Source organism: Typopeltis vanoorti, chromosome 9, assembly GCF_054136105.1.
Source record: "Typopeltis vanoorti isolate ZY-2024b chromosome 9, IOZ_Tvanoo_1.0, whole genome shotgun sequence".
Lineage (NCBI taxonomy): Eukaryota > Metazoa > Arthropoda > Arachnida > Uropygi > Thelyphonidae > Typopeltis > Typopeltis vanoorti.
Genome location: NC_143557.1, coordinates 77,471,579 through 77,490,951, shown reverse-complemented (window position 1 = coordinate 77,490,951; position 19,373 = coordinate 77,471,579). Strand labels below are relative to the sequence as shown.

At 35.7% G+C, this 19,373-nt stretch overlaps 1 protein-coding gene across 1 annotated transcript in view; it reads right to left on the bottom strand.

The window, feature by feature from the left end:
* LOC150103170 (N-acetylglucosamine-1-phosphodiester alpha-N-acetylglucosaminidase-like) overlaps nt 1–19,373 on the bottom strand; it is a 161,246-nt gene that overhangs the window by 130,160 nt on the left and 11,713 nt on the right. The window contains exon 2 of the mRNA XM_090397524.1: nt 2,625–3,016. Coding sequence (XP_090253650.1) covers nt 2,625–3,016 — 392 coding nt within the window. The remainder of the gene's footprint in view (nt 1–2,624; nt 3,017–19,373) is intronic.

The window sequence follows — 19,373 nt, the reverse complement described above, 5'->3', positions numbered from 1 at the left end:
TTTCCCACAGTTCTTGAGACAGCCGACACGACCGTATTTTTGATGGTATTCCACATCCCATTTGGATCACCCTCCTCCTGTAGCTCCTCAAAACAATTCTGCAGCTCTAGCTGGAAAGCCTACTTGCCTTCCGCTGTTTTCAACTTGTCCAAGTCCCATGTAGGTCGTGTAGTAGGACATGAAGGCTTCTGAACCGCGATTCTGTGCCTGAAATCGTAGGCTACCAGGTAGTGGTCGCTATCTCCGTCTATTCCTCTGAAACTCCTCACATCCGTGATGGAGCTGTGGTGACACCGATACACTAGCACATGGTCTATTTGGTTAGCTGTTCTACCGTCCAGCGATCTCCAGGTCTGCTTGTAGACGTCTTTGTGTGTGAACATAGTGCTCTTTACAAAGCATCCCGTGGCTGAGGCAAAACTCACAAGTCAGGTCCCGTTATCGCTGCACTCCTCATGTAGACTCTCACTACCCATGAAAGGGTGCCATGCACGCTCTCTCCCCAGCTTTGCATTGAAATCTCCTACCACTAACTTGACGTCATAAGATGGTAGATTAGCACAGGTACGCTCAAGAGCTTGATAAAAACAATCTTTAGCTTCCTCCGAGCTCTCTTCCATAGGTGCATAACAGTTCACAATAGATACATTTTGAAAATGTCCCTTAACTATAATAGCACACAGTTGATTGTTCACAGGTTTAAAATCTAAAATATTACACAAAAATTTATCACTAACTAAAAATGCACTTCCGAGGACTTTTCATCCTCTGTCGTCACCACTATAGCGTGTACCCCTGATTGTGGGTCGAGCCGTGGCCTGGCCAACGAGCCTCTTGTACAGCACACAGTCCAATTTTATACTGTCGTAAGATATTCGTCACATTAAAAAGAGCACCCTCTTTCATCAAACTGCACATGTTCCAGGTTCCAAAATGATTAGTAATCATTGTCACAAAAGCGTCCGAATTCTGAAGCTTCTGTGGTGCTTGTTTCGTAACCAGAGGTATTTTTACAGGAGGGGTGGTTGGCCTCTCGCTAATCCTCCCCATTTCTCTGGGCTTGGGACCAGCAAGGCTTCAAAACTGTGTCCTTTCTTGACTCCTCCACCTTAGAATTACAAATCCTATCATACCTCTCCTTGAATTCATTCATTGTCAGGAAACTTAACCAATTCTGGCAATCCATTCCACTCACTTACCACTCTCTCTCTCTCTCTCTCTCTCTCCACTCAAAAAATCTGCCCATACACCCTTACTAACCACACTTTCACACAACTTCCACGGATGGCAACTAGTTCTCTGACTATTTGTCATATATTGAAAAATTTTGCTTGCATTAATTTTATAAAACCCCTTTAATATCTTAAGTTTCTATCATGTTCCTTTTTTTCTGCCTATCAACTAAACTTTGTTGATAGGTCCCCAAAAAATCCAGGTGATCAAATCTGTGCACAGTAGTCAAGATATGGCCAATCATAGCCTTATAAAGAGGGATAATAACTTCCTATCTTTACTTGTTAGTGTGTTTTTCAACATCCAAGTAATTCGCTGAGCTATTTTACTATTTTGCAATATGCCCTCTGAACTAACTCTTTGTCTACCATTATCCCCAAGTCCCTAGCCTCATCAATTTCCTGCAATCCAATACCATCAATATGATACACCATATGCAACCTTTTCAACAAAAAAGTGCATAACCTTACATTTTGCAACATTAATGCCAATTTATTTAAATCATCCTGCAGTATATCTACATCACCTTTATCAACTATTGCTCTCCCCAGCTTTGCATCATTAACAAACAACTGAACATCCCCTCTTAAATCTTTCCCTGTCATTGATATACAAATTAAAGAGTAGTGGCTGTAGTACTGACCCCTGAGGTACTCCACTAGTCACCATCATTCTCCTAGACTCCACCCCACTGTTATGCAATAAAAATTGCTTTCAGACTTATTTTGGAAGATTCCACAAATAAGTGCAAATCATTTGGCTTATGAACTTTGTTCTGTAAAAAAAAAGCCATCTACATCATAGCAGCAACAAATTCCATTCTTTGTTTCATAATGCAAAGCCAGCATGTTGTTTATAATCAGAAAACAATCAAATTAGAAAGTTTTGTTCCTATAGCTAAGAAGTTCTATTACTGAAAATAATATCCAAGCAGTTCAGCTGTAGTTTAGATAAATTAATTGATGATGATAAACTGGAATTAGAATGTTAGTCAATATTGCAACATTTTGTAATAAAGATAGAGCAGGTGACAGAAGATCTAAAAAATGAAACATTGATCTTATAGCAGATTAACTGAGGTATGATATCAACTGTTTGCTTTTCAGCAAAGACATTTGTTAAACAGATGCAACATTCTGCAACATGATCTTTTGATTCTTTCCATATATCAATGACATCCCAAAAGTCTTTTTACTGAAGTAATTTACTGAATTACTGAAATAAATACAATATATTTAAAATTTTAGCATTATTACTAAATTGTTTTTGGAATATTAATTAATTTCATAATTCTCAAATTATATTAGTCACCTAAATTAATTTCTCTTAAAAAAAAAGAAAAGAAAAACAAATCAATTTGCTGATCAATTAATGAGTTAAAATAAGCAAACCTAGGCATTCGCCTGAATCCATTTTGAAAAATCCTGCATTTATTGCAATTAGACATTGTTTTTGTAAGGCAGAATGAGCCACTGTCTCTCTAATACTGTGGCTGCACCCTCCCTCTTGATTTGGTTCTAATACTGATAATGATAAAAGAGGATTATATATTATACTATAATGTCCTTTAATTAAAACAGTTTGCATAGCTCTTTCCATCTTCTTAACATATAATTTTGTTTCTACTAGCTGAGAAAATATTCCTGAGGTATGAAGGGGATATTCTTCATGTGGCATATCTCCAAATCTTTTAGGTTGACTCTCTCTAACTTGACGTATGTTTAGTCTGGAGCCATGATATTGAACATATGGTGTAAGTGAGTCTTCTGATGAGAAATCATTTCTTAAAAGAAAAGAAAAGAAACACAAAAGCATTAATTTTTTTTAAATAAAATTAATTATTATATATATATTCATTCATATAATCTTAATAATCATTAAGGTCATGTGAATATAAATATCCATGGAACTGGTTGAAAAGACAACAATCTTGCTACCTTTTTAATTGGAGATCCATAGGGTGTGGAAGCCTATAATGAAACTCCCTACCATAAAGTTCAAATATTATACATAATTTGTGTAATTTTTTATGAATGCAACTTCTGTGCATACTTAAAATAGCGATAGTGACCAGTGTCTTGGTTTGTCTCGAGGTTTCTCAACAATGAATATTAACTTGATACAAAGAGGAAGATGTTTTATTTATTTGGGAAATAAAAAATTAAACATAAGCTACACTACAAGTGCTGCTTTGTATCTCAGTGAAGTGAAACTGGCATTTAAGAAACACTGTTCCCTTTAATAAATTTAGTTTAATCCTTTATCCAAGTGTGAGCAAACAAAGTTTGCGCCTGAAAATATCTTCAGGACTGAATGTGGTGTTGTACTACCTTACCTCGGTAAGGTAGTACAACACCATATTCAGTCCTGAAGATATTTTCAAGCGCAAACTTTATTTGCTCACACTTGGCTAAAGGATTAAGCTAAATTATTATAGTCTAACCAAGTGAAAAATAAACTTTCAACATCTTTCTCTAAATCCAGAGTAATTTAATAAAAAAGGTGGCACACCTTTTGGCAACTCCTATAGGTAAAGATGACCTCGCTATTGCTTCTGCCTGGTATCTCCATCTCTGGACCTGGCTCCCACTGAAGAGACCTCAATAAAGGTCGAAACTAGTCTGGGTAGTGGCCAATCCCTTAATGCATAACATTATACATATCTGCAAGGAGATGTGTTTTGCATTATGGGAGATACTGGGATAGGAGTGTTGTTAGCTTGGTCCACCTTTGCTACGAGTTGCCCGGTGTTGTACTACCTTACCTTGGTAAGGTAGTACAACACCATATTCAGTCCTGAAGATATTTTCAGATGCAAACTTTGTTTGCTCACACTTGGAAAAAGGATTAAACTAAATTTATTATAGTCTAACCAAGTGAAAAATAAACTTTCAACTGTTCCCTTTAGGAAATTTAAGAACATTCTTCAAATTAGATTATTTGTTGTCAAAAAAAATTGGTTATTCAATTAAAATTAAACTCGTGCAATGAAACGTTTATTACACAATGCTAGTTAGCAAATTCTGAAAAATCAGAGAACTCTAGTTGTTGTGATAATCATGCTATGCTATGCTTGTCAAATCTAAAATACTCTAGATTGTTGCTGAGGTAATTATACACCAGCATAAACTTTTCTCACTGAACAAAACAGAGTTTATTATACATTTTTCTAAAGATTTATGTGAAATTCTATGCACTACCTTCAATATCTGATAATTCTAATATCTGATATAACATTCCTGCTTAAGCCAACTTAATCCAAAAACCAGTTGTCTAGAATGGCAATGTTTCAAGTAACAAAATCAGTAAACCCAAATGCAGCAGTCTATTATGTTCATGAACTACCTGATACAGGCCAAACAAAACACAATTTTATTGAGGTTATTGGAAGAAGGATTTTAGGAATGTGTCCCTTATGCAATTTTTCTTTTCTTTAATGGTGCTGATGTGCAGTTATGTTTCTGAACAGTTGTGCCACAAGGTTCACAAAAAAAAAAAAAAAAAAAAAAAAAAAAAAAAAAAAATACAATGCTAGATATTCAAGTCCTTATTCCCTGACAATGAAAATGATCTCACCAAAACAAAATAACATTCCAAAATAAATACGTGCATTCTTTAGGTAAGCAATTCATTAGCAAGGTAATCTTTACATGATAAGTTATCATGATACCCAGAAATACATTTTGTTATATCCTGACCCAAACTGCAGGTCACATTGCAACCAGTTTTTCTTTTAACATCATCATGATCATCAATTTCTGATATGAACCCTCAAGAGCAGGTGACATGATTAAATTCACATCATTAATCCCTTATCAACAATTTTCTTCCCAAATTAGCCTATTACTTGTCAGCACTTCAATATTAGTTAACATTTCATGCACCTAAGGCACTTCTGACTGAATCAATCCACCAAGACCTTGGTCATCCTCTGAGTCTCTTTCCTGTCATCAAGCCGGCCTGGTTGGCTGAGTGGTTAGCATACCCACTCTCCAATCAACAGCTTTAAAAAATTTAAAATATGAAAAAGGCAAAAATATGAAACAGGGTGTTAGGACAATGCATTTAGTTAGATAGTGTTTGGCACTACAATAAAACTTTGCCTGTTTGCAGTGTTTTTCCATTATGCTAGGTTGTTTTCTTTCCATTTGTCTCCAATTTCCACTGTCACTACATATAAAGTACACAGACTCTGTTTCTATACTGTATTTAGTAATATAATAAAGCTAGTTGTTTTTCTTGTATCTGCAATATAGCATGTATTGGGGTGGGAGGGTATGATCATCACTATAGAGGGACATTTAATCTAGAGGTAATCCAACAACAGTACAAGTCATGGTAAAGGTGGAGTAAACTCCAAGAATTCAACCTCTCATTTTTTTTTTTTTTATCATGGGTCATATCACAAAAGTTTGAAACACTGTCCTAGACAATATCACTAGTCCATGACTGATCATATATACTTAACACATCACTGCTAACTGAGTTGCAGATAAATAACTATAGATATGCATATATTATTAATGATATGATTATGTTGTATCATCACTAGGGGATGAAATACTTGTCATATTTTACATTAGGAGATATAACACACGAAATTCGTGAGAACCATCACTCTTTCATACTCATATCTAGAGTACAAAAAGTTGCATATTTTTTTTAATATAGAATTTATCTTAATTAAATGTATGTTGAAAGTTTTTCCACTTGGTTATACTATAAATTAAAGATACCAAGAAATTATATACTTGGTTTAATCCTTTATCCAAGTATATAATTTCTTGGTATCTTTAATTTATATTATAACCAAGTGGAAAAACTTTCAACAACTAACTATCTCTAATCCAGAGTATTTTAATAATAAGGTGTGACACCTTTTGGCAACTCGTATATGAAAAATATGACTTCTACATTACTTCAACCTTGGTATCAGCTCTGGGTCCAGCTCCCACTGATGAGATCCTCAATAAAGGTCGAAACCGGTCTGGGTAGTGACCATTCCCATAATGCATAGTATTATACATGTCTGCAAGGAGATGTGCTTTGCATTATGGGATACTAAGGCAAGTGATGTGAAGTCATACCACCTTTACTACAAGTTGCCCCAGTCCTGGAAAAAAAAAAAAAAAAAAAAAAAAAAAAAAAAAAAAAAAAAACTTCAGGTGCAAACTTTGTTTGACTACACTTGGATAAAGAATTAAACCAAGTATATAATTCCTTGGTATCTTTAATTTATAATTAAATGTATGTTTACTAGAATTTATTGGAAAACATAGTTTAATGCTTTATCAAGAGGATATTACTGAAAAAATAACATGATTTCTATCGAAATGTGAATGTAGGATAAATAGTTTAAATTTAAAACTACACAAGAAACAAATATTGATGACTGTTGCTGCATTCAGTTCGAACATTTTCCATGATATGAAAAATGTTCTAACTGAATAACAAGTAATCCTTGGCTGAATTTATGGAGCTTTATCTCACACAAAACCCTGATTTTTATGTTTTTTAAAATGCTTTTTGTTGAGGGCTTTCTTGTTTATTATTCAGATTTTTTTGTTAATTAAATTTTTATCGTTTTTTTAAAGATTTTATGATTTTTGTTGATATCTTGTTTTTGCTAACCAGCCTTTTGAATTTTTTAAAATAATTGGATTTTTGTTGATTTACTTTTGTTAACTGGATTGATTTTTGCAGCTTCATGTTAACTGAGTTCTTCTTGATTTGGGTTTTATTAACTTGATTTTTCTGGTTTTATTTTAACCAAGTTTTGGTTAACTCAATTTTTCTTCATTTCTTGTTTTGTCAGCTGGATTTTTGTGGTTTTTGTTAACTGGATTTCTTGTTTTACTATCTAGAGTTTTGTGATTCTTTATAGATTTCTTGGTTTGTTAGCTGGATTTTGCTTTTTGTCAAGAGGATTTCTGTTGATTTCTTGTTTTGTGATTCTTTGTTGATTTCTTGTTTTGTTAGCTTGCCTTTTATTGATTTCTTCTTTTGTTAGCTGGATTGTTGTGGTTTCATATCAAATATATTTTTTGTTGATTTCTTGTTTTGTTAGCTGGATTGTAGTGGTTTTATGTTAAATATATTTTTTTTTGATTTCTTGTTTTGTTAGCTCGATTTTTGTTGTTTTCTACTAAACAATTTTTGTTGATTTCTTTTGTTGGATTTTTGTAGTTTTCCACTAAATGGATTTTTATTGATTTGTTTTATTAGCTGAATTTTTGTAGTTTTCAATTAAATAATTTTTGATTTCTTGTTTTGTTAGCTGGATTTTTGTGGTTTTCCATTAAAAAAATTTTGATTTCTTGTTTTGTTCAGAGGATTATTGTAGATTTATAGAAACAACAGTAATAACCAACTAGTTACTGTTGTTTTTAGTTGGCTTTATGGTTTTTTGTTGATTGAATTTTTGTGATTACTGCTATTTCATTGATTAATTTTTTGTTGATTCTATTTTTGATATTTGGATATTTACTGTTGTTTTTGGTTAGATTTTTGCTATTTTTTCACAAAATGAATTTTTATTTTTGCTTTTTAATAGGAATGTTGGTTGTTGGCATTTTTTTTTTTTTTTTGTTAGAGTTTACATTTTTTTGTTTTTGCTTTATTTTTATTTTTTGCTTCTGAATTTTTCTTGCTTTTGTTTTATCTGAATTTTCTGTCATATGTATTCTTTGGTTTTTTATTAAATTTTATTTTGTTGTTTATATATATCTTTTGTTGAATTTGATTTCCAAATAGTCTACTATTTCTTCATTTTAAATTTTCACAAGTGATTTTATTTTTGGTCAGATTTATTATATATTATGAAAAAAAAATAACTGCCATTATTAAGCAAAAGCTTTGGAGATTTCTTTGCAACTGTAATAGTAAAGGCGCAAAGGAATGGGTAACATCAAGAACTACAGAACTAGAGACACCAAGTGCATCTGAGGATATCAGTGACAATACAATGTTGATTACAAGTGAAAGAAGACAAGTTATCACCACCTAAATATCCACTAAAAACTTACTGTTTAAATCTTTATCTATCATTGTCTTTATTTTCTTAGATCATAATCTAAGGAAGATAAAGTAAATGAAATAAAATCACCTCCATCAATGGCACAGATGATGACAACAGATATGCATCTTCTGATAATCTGCATTAAGGCATTGCATTAATTCCAGATAAGAATGAGCTGCCAATCCTAATCAGTATTAGTCAATACATGTCATCTCATAGTCAGGGTAATGTAAATAGTCAAACATTAGTTCTCTTTTCTATACTGAATTTCCCACATCTGTTCAGATTACTCAGATATTCAGTACAAGAAGATGAACCTAAGGTCCCCACCTTATCTGAATCACCTTAAGACAGCAGTAGTTTCATGATGTATAAAGATACATCTGAGATATCCTAATACTGGGTGAAGCAATCATCAATTACAAGGGCAGCATCTCAAATACATGGTTGGAATGTCATTCAGAAGGAGTTGCATGATTTGGTTCACCACCCTTGTTCACAATATCAGTGTGAGATTTGCTACAGATATATCACCAAATCCAGGCTGAATTATCAAAAAAGCTGCATGAATAAGTGAATCTGTCAGAAATCTAATTGGGATATTTCTTTATTTTCACTTTAATGCAACAGTGAAGAAAATTGCCATTTCTTCACCTTCTGGATTAGATTCAACAGACCTGGAGAATTTGAGAGGAAGTAATCAGACCTTATTTTCAAAAGGTTTTTGGAAGGAATCTGCACTGGTGAATCAACTGTTCAGTACTAATACATAAATTTTTATTATGGATCAGGAATCCTGTGTGCATGGCATGCTATTATTTTACGGCTATACACTGTCTACCTATCATTCCATGGAGAGAGAAACAGAAAGGTGTTGAAAGTTTTTTCATTTGGTAATACTATAAATTAAAGATGCCAAGATATTATATTCTTGGTTTAATCCTTCATACAGCCTCCATAGCTCAGTCGGTATAGACTAAGCCCTTTGGTCGGAAAGACCTGGGTTTGATTCCTGTCCATGATGTGAGGAACCTTTATCTGGTCTCTTTCCACTAAAGAAGGTGAGTTAGCCAGTCTCAATACAAAGGTAGAGGGTTTTTTCACCTACTGGAAACTCAGGTTTTTCGTCCCTCAGAACAGGCAAGCCAAGAACACATGCATCTACAGACATAGGACACTCCTGGAATAAGGATTGACCAACCTACTCCGTGGGATTTTCGGTTTCGAATTTGAAATGTGGGTCTACATGTGAGCATAAATCAGGAATCCTTTATCCAAGTGTAAGCAAACTTTGTTTGCTTACACATGTCTTCAATGAGAGAGAGAGAGAGAAAGAGAGTCAACAGAATGAGATAACAAAGGAGAGACTGGTTTGGAGAAGTAGTTGAGGGAAAGAAAGTGAAAGGATTAAAAGAAATTAGAAAGTTCCAAGAAAGTGTGAGGGTAAAGGAAGGAGAGATGAATGGAAGACAAGAATATGCAAGTAATTCATGAAAATATTACAGAAGAAAGGAGGGATAATAATATAAGCAAGAATAAAGTAAAATTGAGGGATTACAAAAACATCTAGCAAGTGGTACTACTGAGGGAAAAAAAAAAGATGTAAGAAAAGAAAAAAGAATTCATGACTAAGAAGGCAAAGAAAGGTGAGAATTTTATGGAGATTCCATGATAAAAGGAGTGCATACGAATGGGACAAAATCATGCTTCCCAGGTGCAACATTAATAGCACCTGGAAAGCATCTACAAAAAGTTAAAAGTATGGCACGAGGAAGACATGACAGTTGCTGGTAATAACAAATGAGAACAAAGGCTGACAGTTCACACTTGAATGAATTTGATGTTAGGAGTTTAGAAAAGTGCAGGTGACTAGAGTCTGGAAATGAAAAGGCAGAAAAACTAGAGCTATTAAGGAGAGATTTATGCACACTAATGCCAGAAGCATTTAGAACAAGAAGTTTTTTGCATTAGTTCTATTTGGCCAAAAATGTTTGGTATTAGTGAGATGATACAGTTATTGGTACACAATGTGAAGGCTATGGTATTTTCAGGGCAGATAGAACAAACAGTTTAGGGAAAAGGGTATTACTGATTACAAATGAATTGATCACAATTCATTTGTAATTATTTGTAATTTGTTAGAAAAGTGCAGGTGACTAGAGTCTGGAAATGAAAAGGCAGAAAAACTAGAGCTATTAAGGAGAGATTTATGCACACTAATGCCAGAAGCATTTAGAACAAGAAGAAGTTTTTTGCATTAGTTCTATTTGGCCAAAAATGTTTGGTATTAGTGAGATGATAACAGTTATTGGTACATGATTTGTTGGCTATGGTATTTTCAGGGCAGATAGAACAAACAGTTCAGGGAAAAGGGTATTACTGATTACAAATGAATTGATCGCAATTCATTTGTAATCAGTAATAGAGAGAGACCAATAGGACAAAATATACAGACTAAATATATAGCAGCTATGAGCCACAGAATGGAAAGGATGATGCGGATGGTATGCAATGGCAAAAAAAAAAAAAAAAAAAAACTCAGTGGAGGTGGGTAATTACTACAGGGGGGGACTTCAACTATGGAAACATACTGGAAGGACAAAGATCACATGAGCCAAGGAAATTAAATTTATGCAGCTATTAAGGAATAAATACCAAAGCAGGTAGATGTGAGGGGGAAACTACTAAGGCAATTGAATTTGTCTTGGAATCTGAAGATATTGATACAGTGCTTAAAAAGCTTTGCTGTCCAGAAAAAATAGATCTGAAAGAAACTGTACTAAATTGGTGTCAAAAACCTAAGAACAAACACTTTTCTGAAGATTACAACTGCTAATTCAGACGAATCAGCTTGTGGCAAATTTGTATAACTGACAATTCTGAGTAGAAAGCAGGTACACGTTCAAATTTTATAATCACGTGCAAAGGAACCAGGTAGTAGCACTCAACAGGATAAAAGGCAAAAGGCTGTGCTAAGCAAATTGTGTTTGAAGGAAGCTCTTTTTGTGAAGGAATATAGTTGCAAACTTGGATGTCTTGGAATCTCACATAGCATTGTATCTAGGCTCTAGGCAGTTTTTTAAACCAATGGAATGTGTTCCAGACGTTTGCAAAGAAGTCACCCTCACTCTACCATGGAGCACGAAGAAAGATTTTTTGGTAATAACAGCAAAACATAATCAATGCACGAAGGCAGGTCAGCTGGCAAGTCATCTCTATTCAAGCACAGGTATGTAGTTATCTCAAAAAACTGGGAAAGACACATGTTGAAAGTTTATTTTTCACTTGGTTAGACTATAATAAATTTAGTTTAATCCTTTATCCAAGTGTGAGCAAACAAAGTTTGCACCTGAAAGTATCTTCAGGACTGGGGTAAGGTGGTACAACACCGGGAAACTCGTTGCAAAGGTGGAGCAAGCTAACATCACCCCTATCTCAGTATCTCCCATAATGCAAAACACATCTCCTTGCAGATATGTATAATGTTATGCATTAAGGGAAGGGCCACTACCCAGACTAGTTTTGATCTTCACTGAGGTCTCTTCAGTGGGAGCCAGGCCCAAGTGGAGATACAAGGCAGAAGCATTAGCAAGGTCATCTCTACCTATAGGAGTTGCCAAACGGTGTGCCACATTTTTATTAAATTACTTTGGATTTAGAGAGAGATGTTGAAAGTTTATTTTTCACTTGGTTAGACTATAATAAATTTAGTTTAATCTTTTATCCAAGTGTGAGCAAACAAAGTTTGCACCTGAAAATATCTTCAGGACTGGGATAAGGTGGTACAACACCAGGCAACTCGTTGCAAAGGGGGAGCAAGCTTAACATCACCCCATAATGCAAAACACATCTCCTTGCGGATATGTATAATGTTCCACAAGGAGATGTGTTTTGCATTATGGGAGATACTGAGATAGGGGTGATGTTAGCTTGCTCCCCCTTTTCAACGAGTTGCCCGGTGTTGTACCACCTTATCCCAGTCCTGAAGATACTTTCAGGCGCAAACTTTGTTTGCTCACACTTGGATAAAGGATTAAACTAAATTTATTATGGGAAAGACACAGTTTGTTGAAATAGCCACTGTAATAACATGCATGCATTCCATAAAAACTGGACAAGACACCAATGGGTCAATGTACTCTTTACAGTCGTTTTCTTCTTTCCTCAAATTCTAGATGAGAACTGATCTGGTATGAAGGTGATATTGCTTACTATCACGAGAATGTTGTTGAAAGAGATAGATACAGCAGTGCTGGGGTCATGGTGTGGGAGGCATTAGCTTAATGGATGCACCGAGCTACAAGTGCTGGAAAAAGGGACTATGACTTGTGAACAACATTGCAATGAAGTTCTTCAATGTTATGTGTGATTGTTCCATGGTGCTGTAGGCAAAGAATTCATTTTTATGGATGACAATGCCACACCACATTGTACATGAGCAGTGGAGATACTTCTGGAGACCAAGGATATTAATGAAATCTAGTGACCAGCATGCTCTCCAGATCTCAATCCCATAGAATATATTTGGGATGCAATAACGGAGATGCAATGCTGCTCGAAAATCTCCTCCAGAAAACAAACAAGGCCTTATTCTTGCTCTGAAGGAGGAGTGGGCCAGTTTGTCCCAAGAACTTCTGAATCACTCAGTGCTAAGCATGATTCTAGTAGCAAGACTGGTATGACATTATGAGAGCTACAATGCAGTTTGGGGTAGACATATTCCATACTGAAATGTCTCTCCACAGTTTACTGTAAGAACTGAACATTAATTTCTTGACTATGTCCTTCAAAAATTTGTAATTTTTGCCAAAAAGTATTGCAATTTAATTTGTATGAAATTTATAACACATTTTTTGTGTCATATAATTTATTAGTATGTCCACAATTAGCTATAGTGATAACATTTTTTTTCATAGACAGGTAAAAATGTAGTTCCTTAGCTTTTGGATACCAATGTATTTCAGCACTAGGCACATTAGTGAACATATTAGTGCTGTCTGGACTTGTAAGCAGGTTGGATGGTTCGATTGTTAACTGTTTTCTGTTTTACATATTTGATAAAATGTGATATGTTTCTTATAGAGAGTGTTACCTATGCAAGGGCTTACCAGTTGTGCAAGATATCTGGTTAACAATGAAGTTGGAGAATATCTTACACTCTACAATATATCTTAGGCTTATATTTTTGGAGTTCCATAGATTTTTGGGATTGCAGAACGTGTAGATATGATACCTTTTTTTTTTTAGTGTTATCAGGCTTTCAAGTTACAAGGGATTAGAAGGCTTAACTGCCATTTCAGCATGAGGAAAGCTTAGTACAAAGTTTGGTTTAGATTTGTTTGTAATTATTATAGGCTGTAGTGTATACTAAGTGAAAAGCTAGTTAACAAAAAGTTTATTTGTAAACCTATAGTACAGGGGGTCGTCAACCTTTCAGACAATGCAGGCCACATTAAAAATTTCAATGAAGTCCACGGGCCACTAAGCTATGCTGCGATATTTAGAATTGTAAGATGCTTTCCAGATTCACAAGGAACGTTGTGCATTTGATACTTTACATAAAATCCTATAAAAATAAACAACCTCAGCTTTAAGAGCATAGGTAGGAGTCGGGTTTATGATAAGTAAATACAATCAATACTTGAAAAAAGATAATTTAATGAAGAAAATATTCATTTTTTACAATGTCAATAAGAAGCTTGGCAATGTTTTTCCTTGACCAGCTTGTCGATGTTGGAAGTCGCTATGCACAAAGTATTCTTGGGTCAAAAACTTTTGGAATTGATGATGATTCAATCCTCTTGCCTAATCACAATAACTTTCATGACATTCTCAAATCCAATAGTTTTCGCACACAAATTCTCTTGGTGGATTAAACAGTGGTAATGGACGAAATATTTTCTTTTTTGTTCCGGTTCTTTCTATAGCAGCGCAACAAACCATTCATTCTTTCCTACCATAGCACTTACCACACCCTTGAGGTTGGTTCAGCTGAGGTCGAAACGCTGGAGAATTTTCTTGGTGGCTTCAAGAATATCAGTGCCTTTCGTCATTCCCTTGATAAGTACGAGCGCTAGCAGTTCTACTGTCACATCAAATTGTTGATCAATGCCACGGACAAAGATAGCCAGTTGTGCTGTATCCTTCACATCTGTGCTCTCATCTAAAGCAAGTGAATATGATGTAAATTCAGACAACTCTTTTTTTAAAAGTTCCTTCAATGTCATTGGCAAGTTTTTCGACACGTTGTGCTACAGTTATCCCAGACAAACTCGTTTTTTTAAACACCATTATTTGGGCACAGAATATCCCCAGCAGTGATGAGACACTCTTTCACAAACTCGCCGTCCAAGAAGGCTTTTGATTTTTTAGCAATTTTTTCAGCTATTACATAACTTACTTTGATGCATGCTTTGCTCCCTTCTCCTCTAGCTTTTAAATGTACCCTGCTGGCTTTTTAAATCAATTTGGAGACTGTTCACTTTGTCCACACAAAGCTGCCCTTGAAGGTGATCGAAACTGGATGTATGCTTTGTCTCATGGTATCGTTTTATATTGTATTCTTTTGATACTGATATATGACAAATTAAACACACTGGCTTATCGTTGATCGGCACAAAAAAGTGCAAATTGGTCCACGTTTCATTAAAAACCTGACAAGAATCACTTGATTTATGCTTTTTACTCATAGATGCCATAGTGATGGAAGGTGAACCCAAAAAATTATCCAAAATTATTATTATTATATGGGTATCTCCATGGAGTCAGAAGACTCATCGCGGGAGACCCAAACTATCAAAACAATATCTATCATAACTCTTCTTGAACTCATTTACAGATGAAGTACTCACAATTGAGTCAGGCAATGCATTCCATTCATTTACCACTCTCCAAGCAAAAAATCTAGTTCTCACACCCTTGTTAACCACACTTTTCCTTAATTTCCAGGGATGATAGTTATGGTGATAGTTTCAGCTGTGTGATAGTTATGGTTCTTCCATAACTATCACACAGCTGAAATATTTCCTTGCATCAATCTTATAAAAACCTTTAAGTAATTTAAATTTTTCTATCATATCTCCTCTTCTCAGCCTATCAACCAACCTCTGCAATCCACAAGCTCTCAATCTATCAATGTAGGGAGCATTTTTTTTACGCCACTCACCAACTTAGTCACTCTCCTCTGAGCCCTCTCCACCAATTCCTCATCTCCAAGGAATCCAGGCAACCAGACTTGAGCACAGTAATCCAAATGTGGAAGTATCAATGCCTTATAAAGAGGAATAATAACCTCTTTATCTCTGGATGTTAGTGTGTTCTTCAATAACCAAGTAATACTATGTGCTATCTTGGACACCTTAGCAATGTGTCCTCTGAACTTCAACTCCATATCCACTAATACCCCCCCCCCAAGTCCCTAGCCTCATCAATCTCTTGGAGTACCGTTCCATCAACGTGGTACACAGCTGGCAATCTTTTAACCCCAAAATGCATAACTTCACACTTTTCCACATTGAACTGACATCCATTACCCTTTGCCCATTTTACCAGCTTATTTAAATCATCCTGCAAACTCTCAACATCAGCTTGATTTCTTATTGCACTTCCCAACTTTGCATCCATTTTTATATGAAAATATCGAAGTATCGAGAACCTTTGAGATGTATCTGGAAGGCACCAATTCTACCTCCCCGTGGTTCACCCTGGGGTGGTGGAAATCCTAACCATTATCGGACCTGGACCCAACATTACTAACAGAGCTCTGGCAAACACTTCAGAATTCAGGAGAAGTGTATATTGACCACAGCAAAGATGCCACTACAACAGAAACAGCCCCGAGTGCTGCGAAGCCCACACTCACCTTTCTACAGCAGCAGTAAGGCACCGAACGTGGCCAGGGGTGCTAAGAATCTTGCAGATGAAAACAGGCCGCCTCTTAAATCTATAAAAATGGCAATCGGTACCCTAAGTATTCGAACTTTGGCAAGAGACTGCAGAATAGATTTATTAATCAAATTACTAACCAATATCAACTTGGATATCCTGCTAGTGAATGAAACAAAAAGATTGAAAGAACTGACAGCAAGATGGTACAATGGCTCACAGATACTCCTCGGAGCATCTTCAAACAATGGCAAACAAGGCAGAGTGGGCTTCATTGTTAAATCTAAGCTCACCAAGTCGATCCTTTCTTGTAACATCATATCTGAAAGAATAGGTGTACTCTTACGACACCTTCCAAACCACGTCGCCAACGATATTAGACTGGATGAGGCTTGTGTTCTGACCAAAGCAAAACCACCAAAAACTAATTGCCCAGTAAAGAAATTAAATCTCTACTAGAACTAAAGAAAAACAAGGAAATAATAATCACCAAAGCGTATAAAGGGAATGACACAGTATTGCTTAACCAAAAAGATTACACAGGAAAGCTGAATGCTCTATTGTTAGATCGGGCTACTTACCTCCCAATCGAGTCCAATCCCACCAACTCACAAATTAGAAAACTCCACAGGCTCCTTAAGAAGGTCACTTCTTGGCCTGTGGAAGTCACTAACAAATTAAAACCATTTAAATCCATACCCCTTCCCCACGTATTTATGAACCCCCAAAAATACATAAAGAAAATGTGCCATTATGTATCATAGTGGATGGCACTGATTCCCCCACATACAAACTAGCTAAGCATTTGGCCAAAGCTCTCACACACTATACTGGCAACACACCTTCACACATAAAAAACTCAGCCCACTTCAAAGCCAGCATAGAAAACCTTACACTCAAACACACTGACATAATGATCAGTTTTGATGTCTCATCCTTATTCACAAATGTCCCACTCAAAGAATCCTTAGAGCTAATCCAAGATAAATTTCCTCCCGATATCACAGCCCTTTTTCAGTTCACAATGAACTCAGGCTATTTTGTTTGGCAGGGAAAATTCTACAAACAAATAGAGAGGACAGCCATGGGTTCACCACTCTCCCTACCCTTGGCTAATTTCTTTATGGAGACCTTTGAAGAAAAAGCCTTAGCCTCTTCCCCACAAAAACCAACCGTATGGCTTCGCTATGTTGATGATGTGTTCGCTATTTGGCCACATGGCTCCGATGCACTCCTCTCCTTCCTAACACACTTAAACAACCAACACCCCAGAATCAAATTTGTCCTGGAAGAAGAAAAAAACAACTGCTTTCCTTTCTTAGACACACTAGTCACACGCCAGCCTGATGGTACCTTGGTTTTCTCAGTCTATAGAAAACCCACCCATACAGGCAGATATATGCATCAACAATCCCCCCCCCCCACAACAATATGGTGTCATTAAGACACTACACAACAGGGCTAAACTTATCAGTTCAAATGACAATGCCCTAACCACAGAACTAAACCACATTCTCAACACTTTCTCAGCCAATGGCTACCCCCCCCTCCAAAAAAAATCCAAAACATATTGAAACCAATAACCCCCCCCTCACAACAAGGATTACTTTATATCCATCACCATATCCTATATCTGAGGCACCCCGGAAAAAATCACAAAAATCCTAAAAAAAAACATGACTTAACTTCTTGTTACAGACCATATAAAAAATTGGCATCCCTTATCCGCTCTACTAAAGACCAACCTCCCCCCCCCCAGACCTACCTGGTGTATACCAGGTCCCTTGCAGCTGTAAGCTGTCCTACTTTGGCCAAACAGGCAGGACAGCTAATATCAGAATTTCAGAACACAAGGACTTCATCTGGTTTCACCAGTACAACCACTCTGGTCTTGCATACCATGCATTGGATACCCTTCACAGAATACGGCGGAAGAAAGCCACGATAATACACCATAGTAAATTCAAATACGAAAAGCTTTTCATGGAATCAGCCTCAGTCCTAAGAAACAATCCAAATCTCAACAAATTTGGTTGCATGAGACCGCCCCAAATTTGGGAAACCTACATCAGAAGACCTTCAGCCCAATCGTCCAAGAATACCAACATTGCCTGATAGGAAGCACCATCAGGACTTTTAGGAGAAAGAATAGCTTCTTGCTTCGTCCTCATTTACTGTTTGTTGTGCTTGCGTGCATGTGTCTTGTTTTTAAGTTCTTGTGAAAATGGCAAAATTTATTTTAATGTATATCCTAGTATAAGTTGTAATTTCCTTAAGCTATTTAGTAAAAATGCATAACCAACGTCTAAGCCTTTCCACGAGGTGTACTCTTAATTGGAATAGAGAACAATATAACAATAAAATTAATATCCTGCTATGCTCCAACATCTGTAGCTGATAATCAAGAAATAGAAAATTTTTACATGAATCTTGGACAGGCATTAAATTACAAGTTAACATACACATTCGTTGGTGGTGACTATAATGCCAAAATAGGATGCGGAAAAGAAAACAAAAAGTTTATAGGACCACATGGCCTGGGAGAAAGAAATAGAAGAGGAGAGAGATTAGCTGAATTTGCTGCAGCTGAACAACTCTTTATCATGAACACTTTTTTCAACAAATGCCTTTGGCAATTACCGAATGGAGAGACAAAAAATGAAACTGACTACATTTTAAGACTGTAAAAGACTGGTACAAAATGTTGGTACAATAGGTGAAACATACTTCAACACAGATTCTGACCACAGACTCCTCAGAGCCATTATAAGAACAGACCACAAAAAAAAAAAAAAAAACATATCAGGGCAACATCAAACCATAAAAGACAACCCAAACAAATAGACTACCACAAGTTCAGGAAGTACATAGAAGAGACCGAATGGACTATTAAAAACTGTTACATAAATGATGACTATATTGACTTTATTAATAAATTCAATGAGTTCAAGAAAAAATCAGAAATTCCTGTGAAACAAAAGAAAAGAGAACGACTCTCACCTCAAACTATAGAACTACTGAAAAAGAGAAAAGAACTGAAGAAATCTGAAGAAAATTTTCTAGAATACAAAATTATCTGTAAGTTACTAATAAAAAGAATTCCAGAAGACTACAAAGCTTTCAGGATACAAAAATTAAGAGAAGCAGTGAAGGCAAAAACCAGCCTGAAAAAAATAGAGAAAGACTTAAATTTTAAAGTCAATTCCTCTGCTTTACAGGATCAAAATGGAGAAAAACA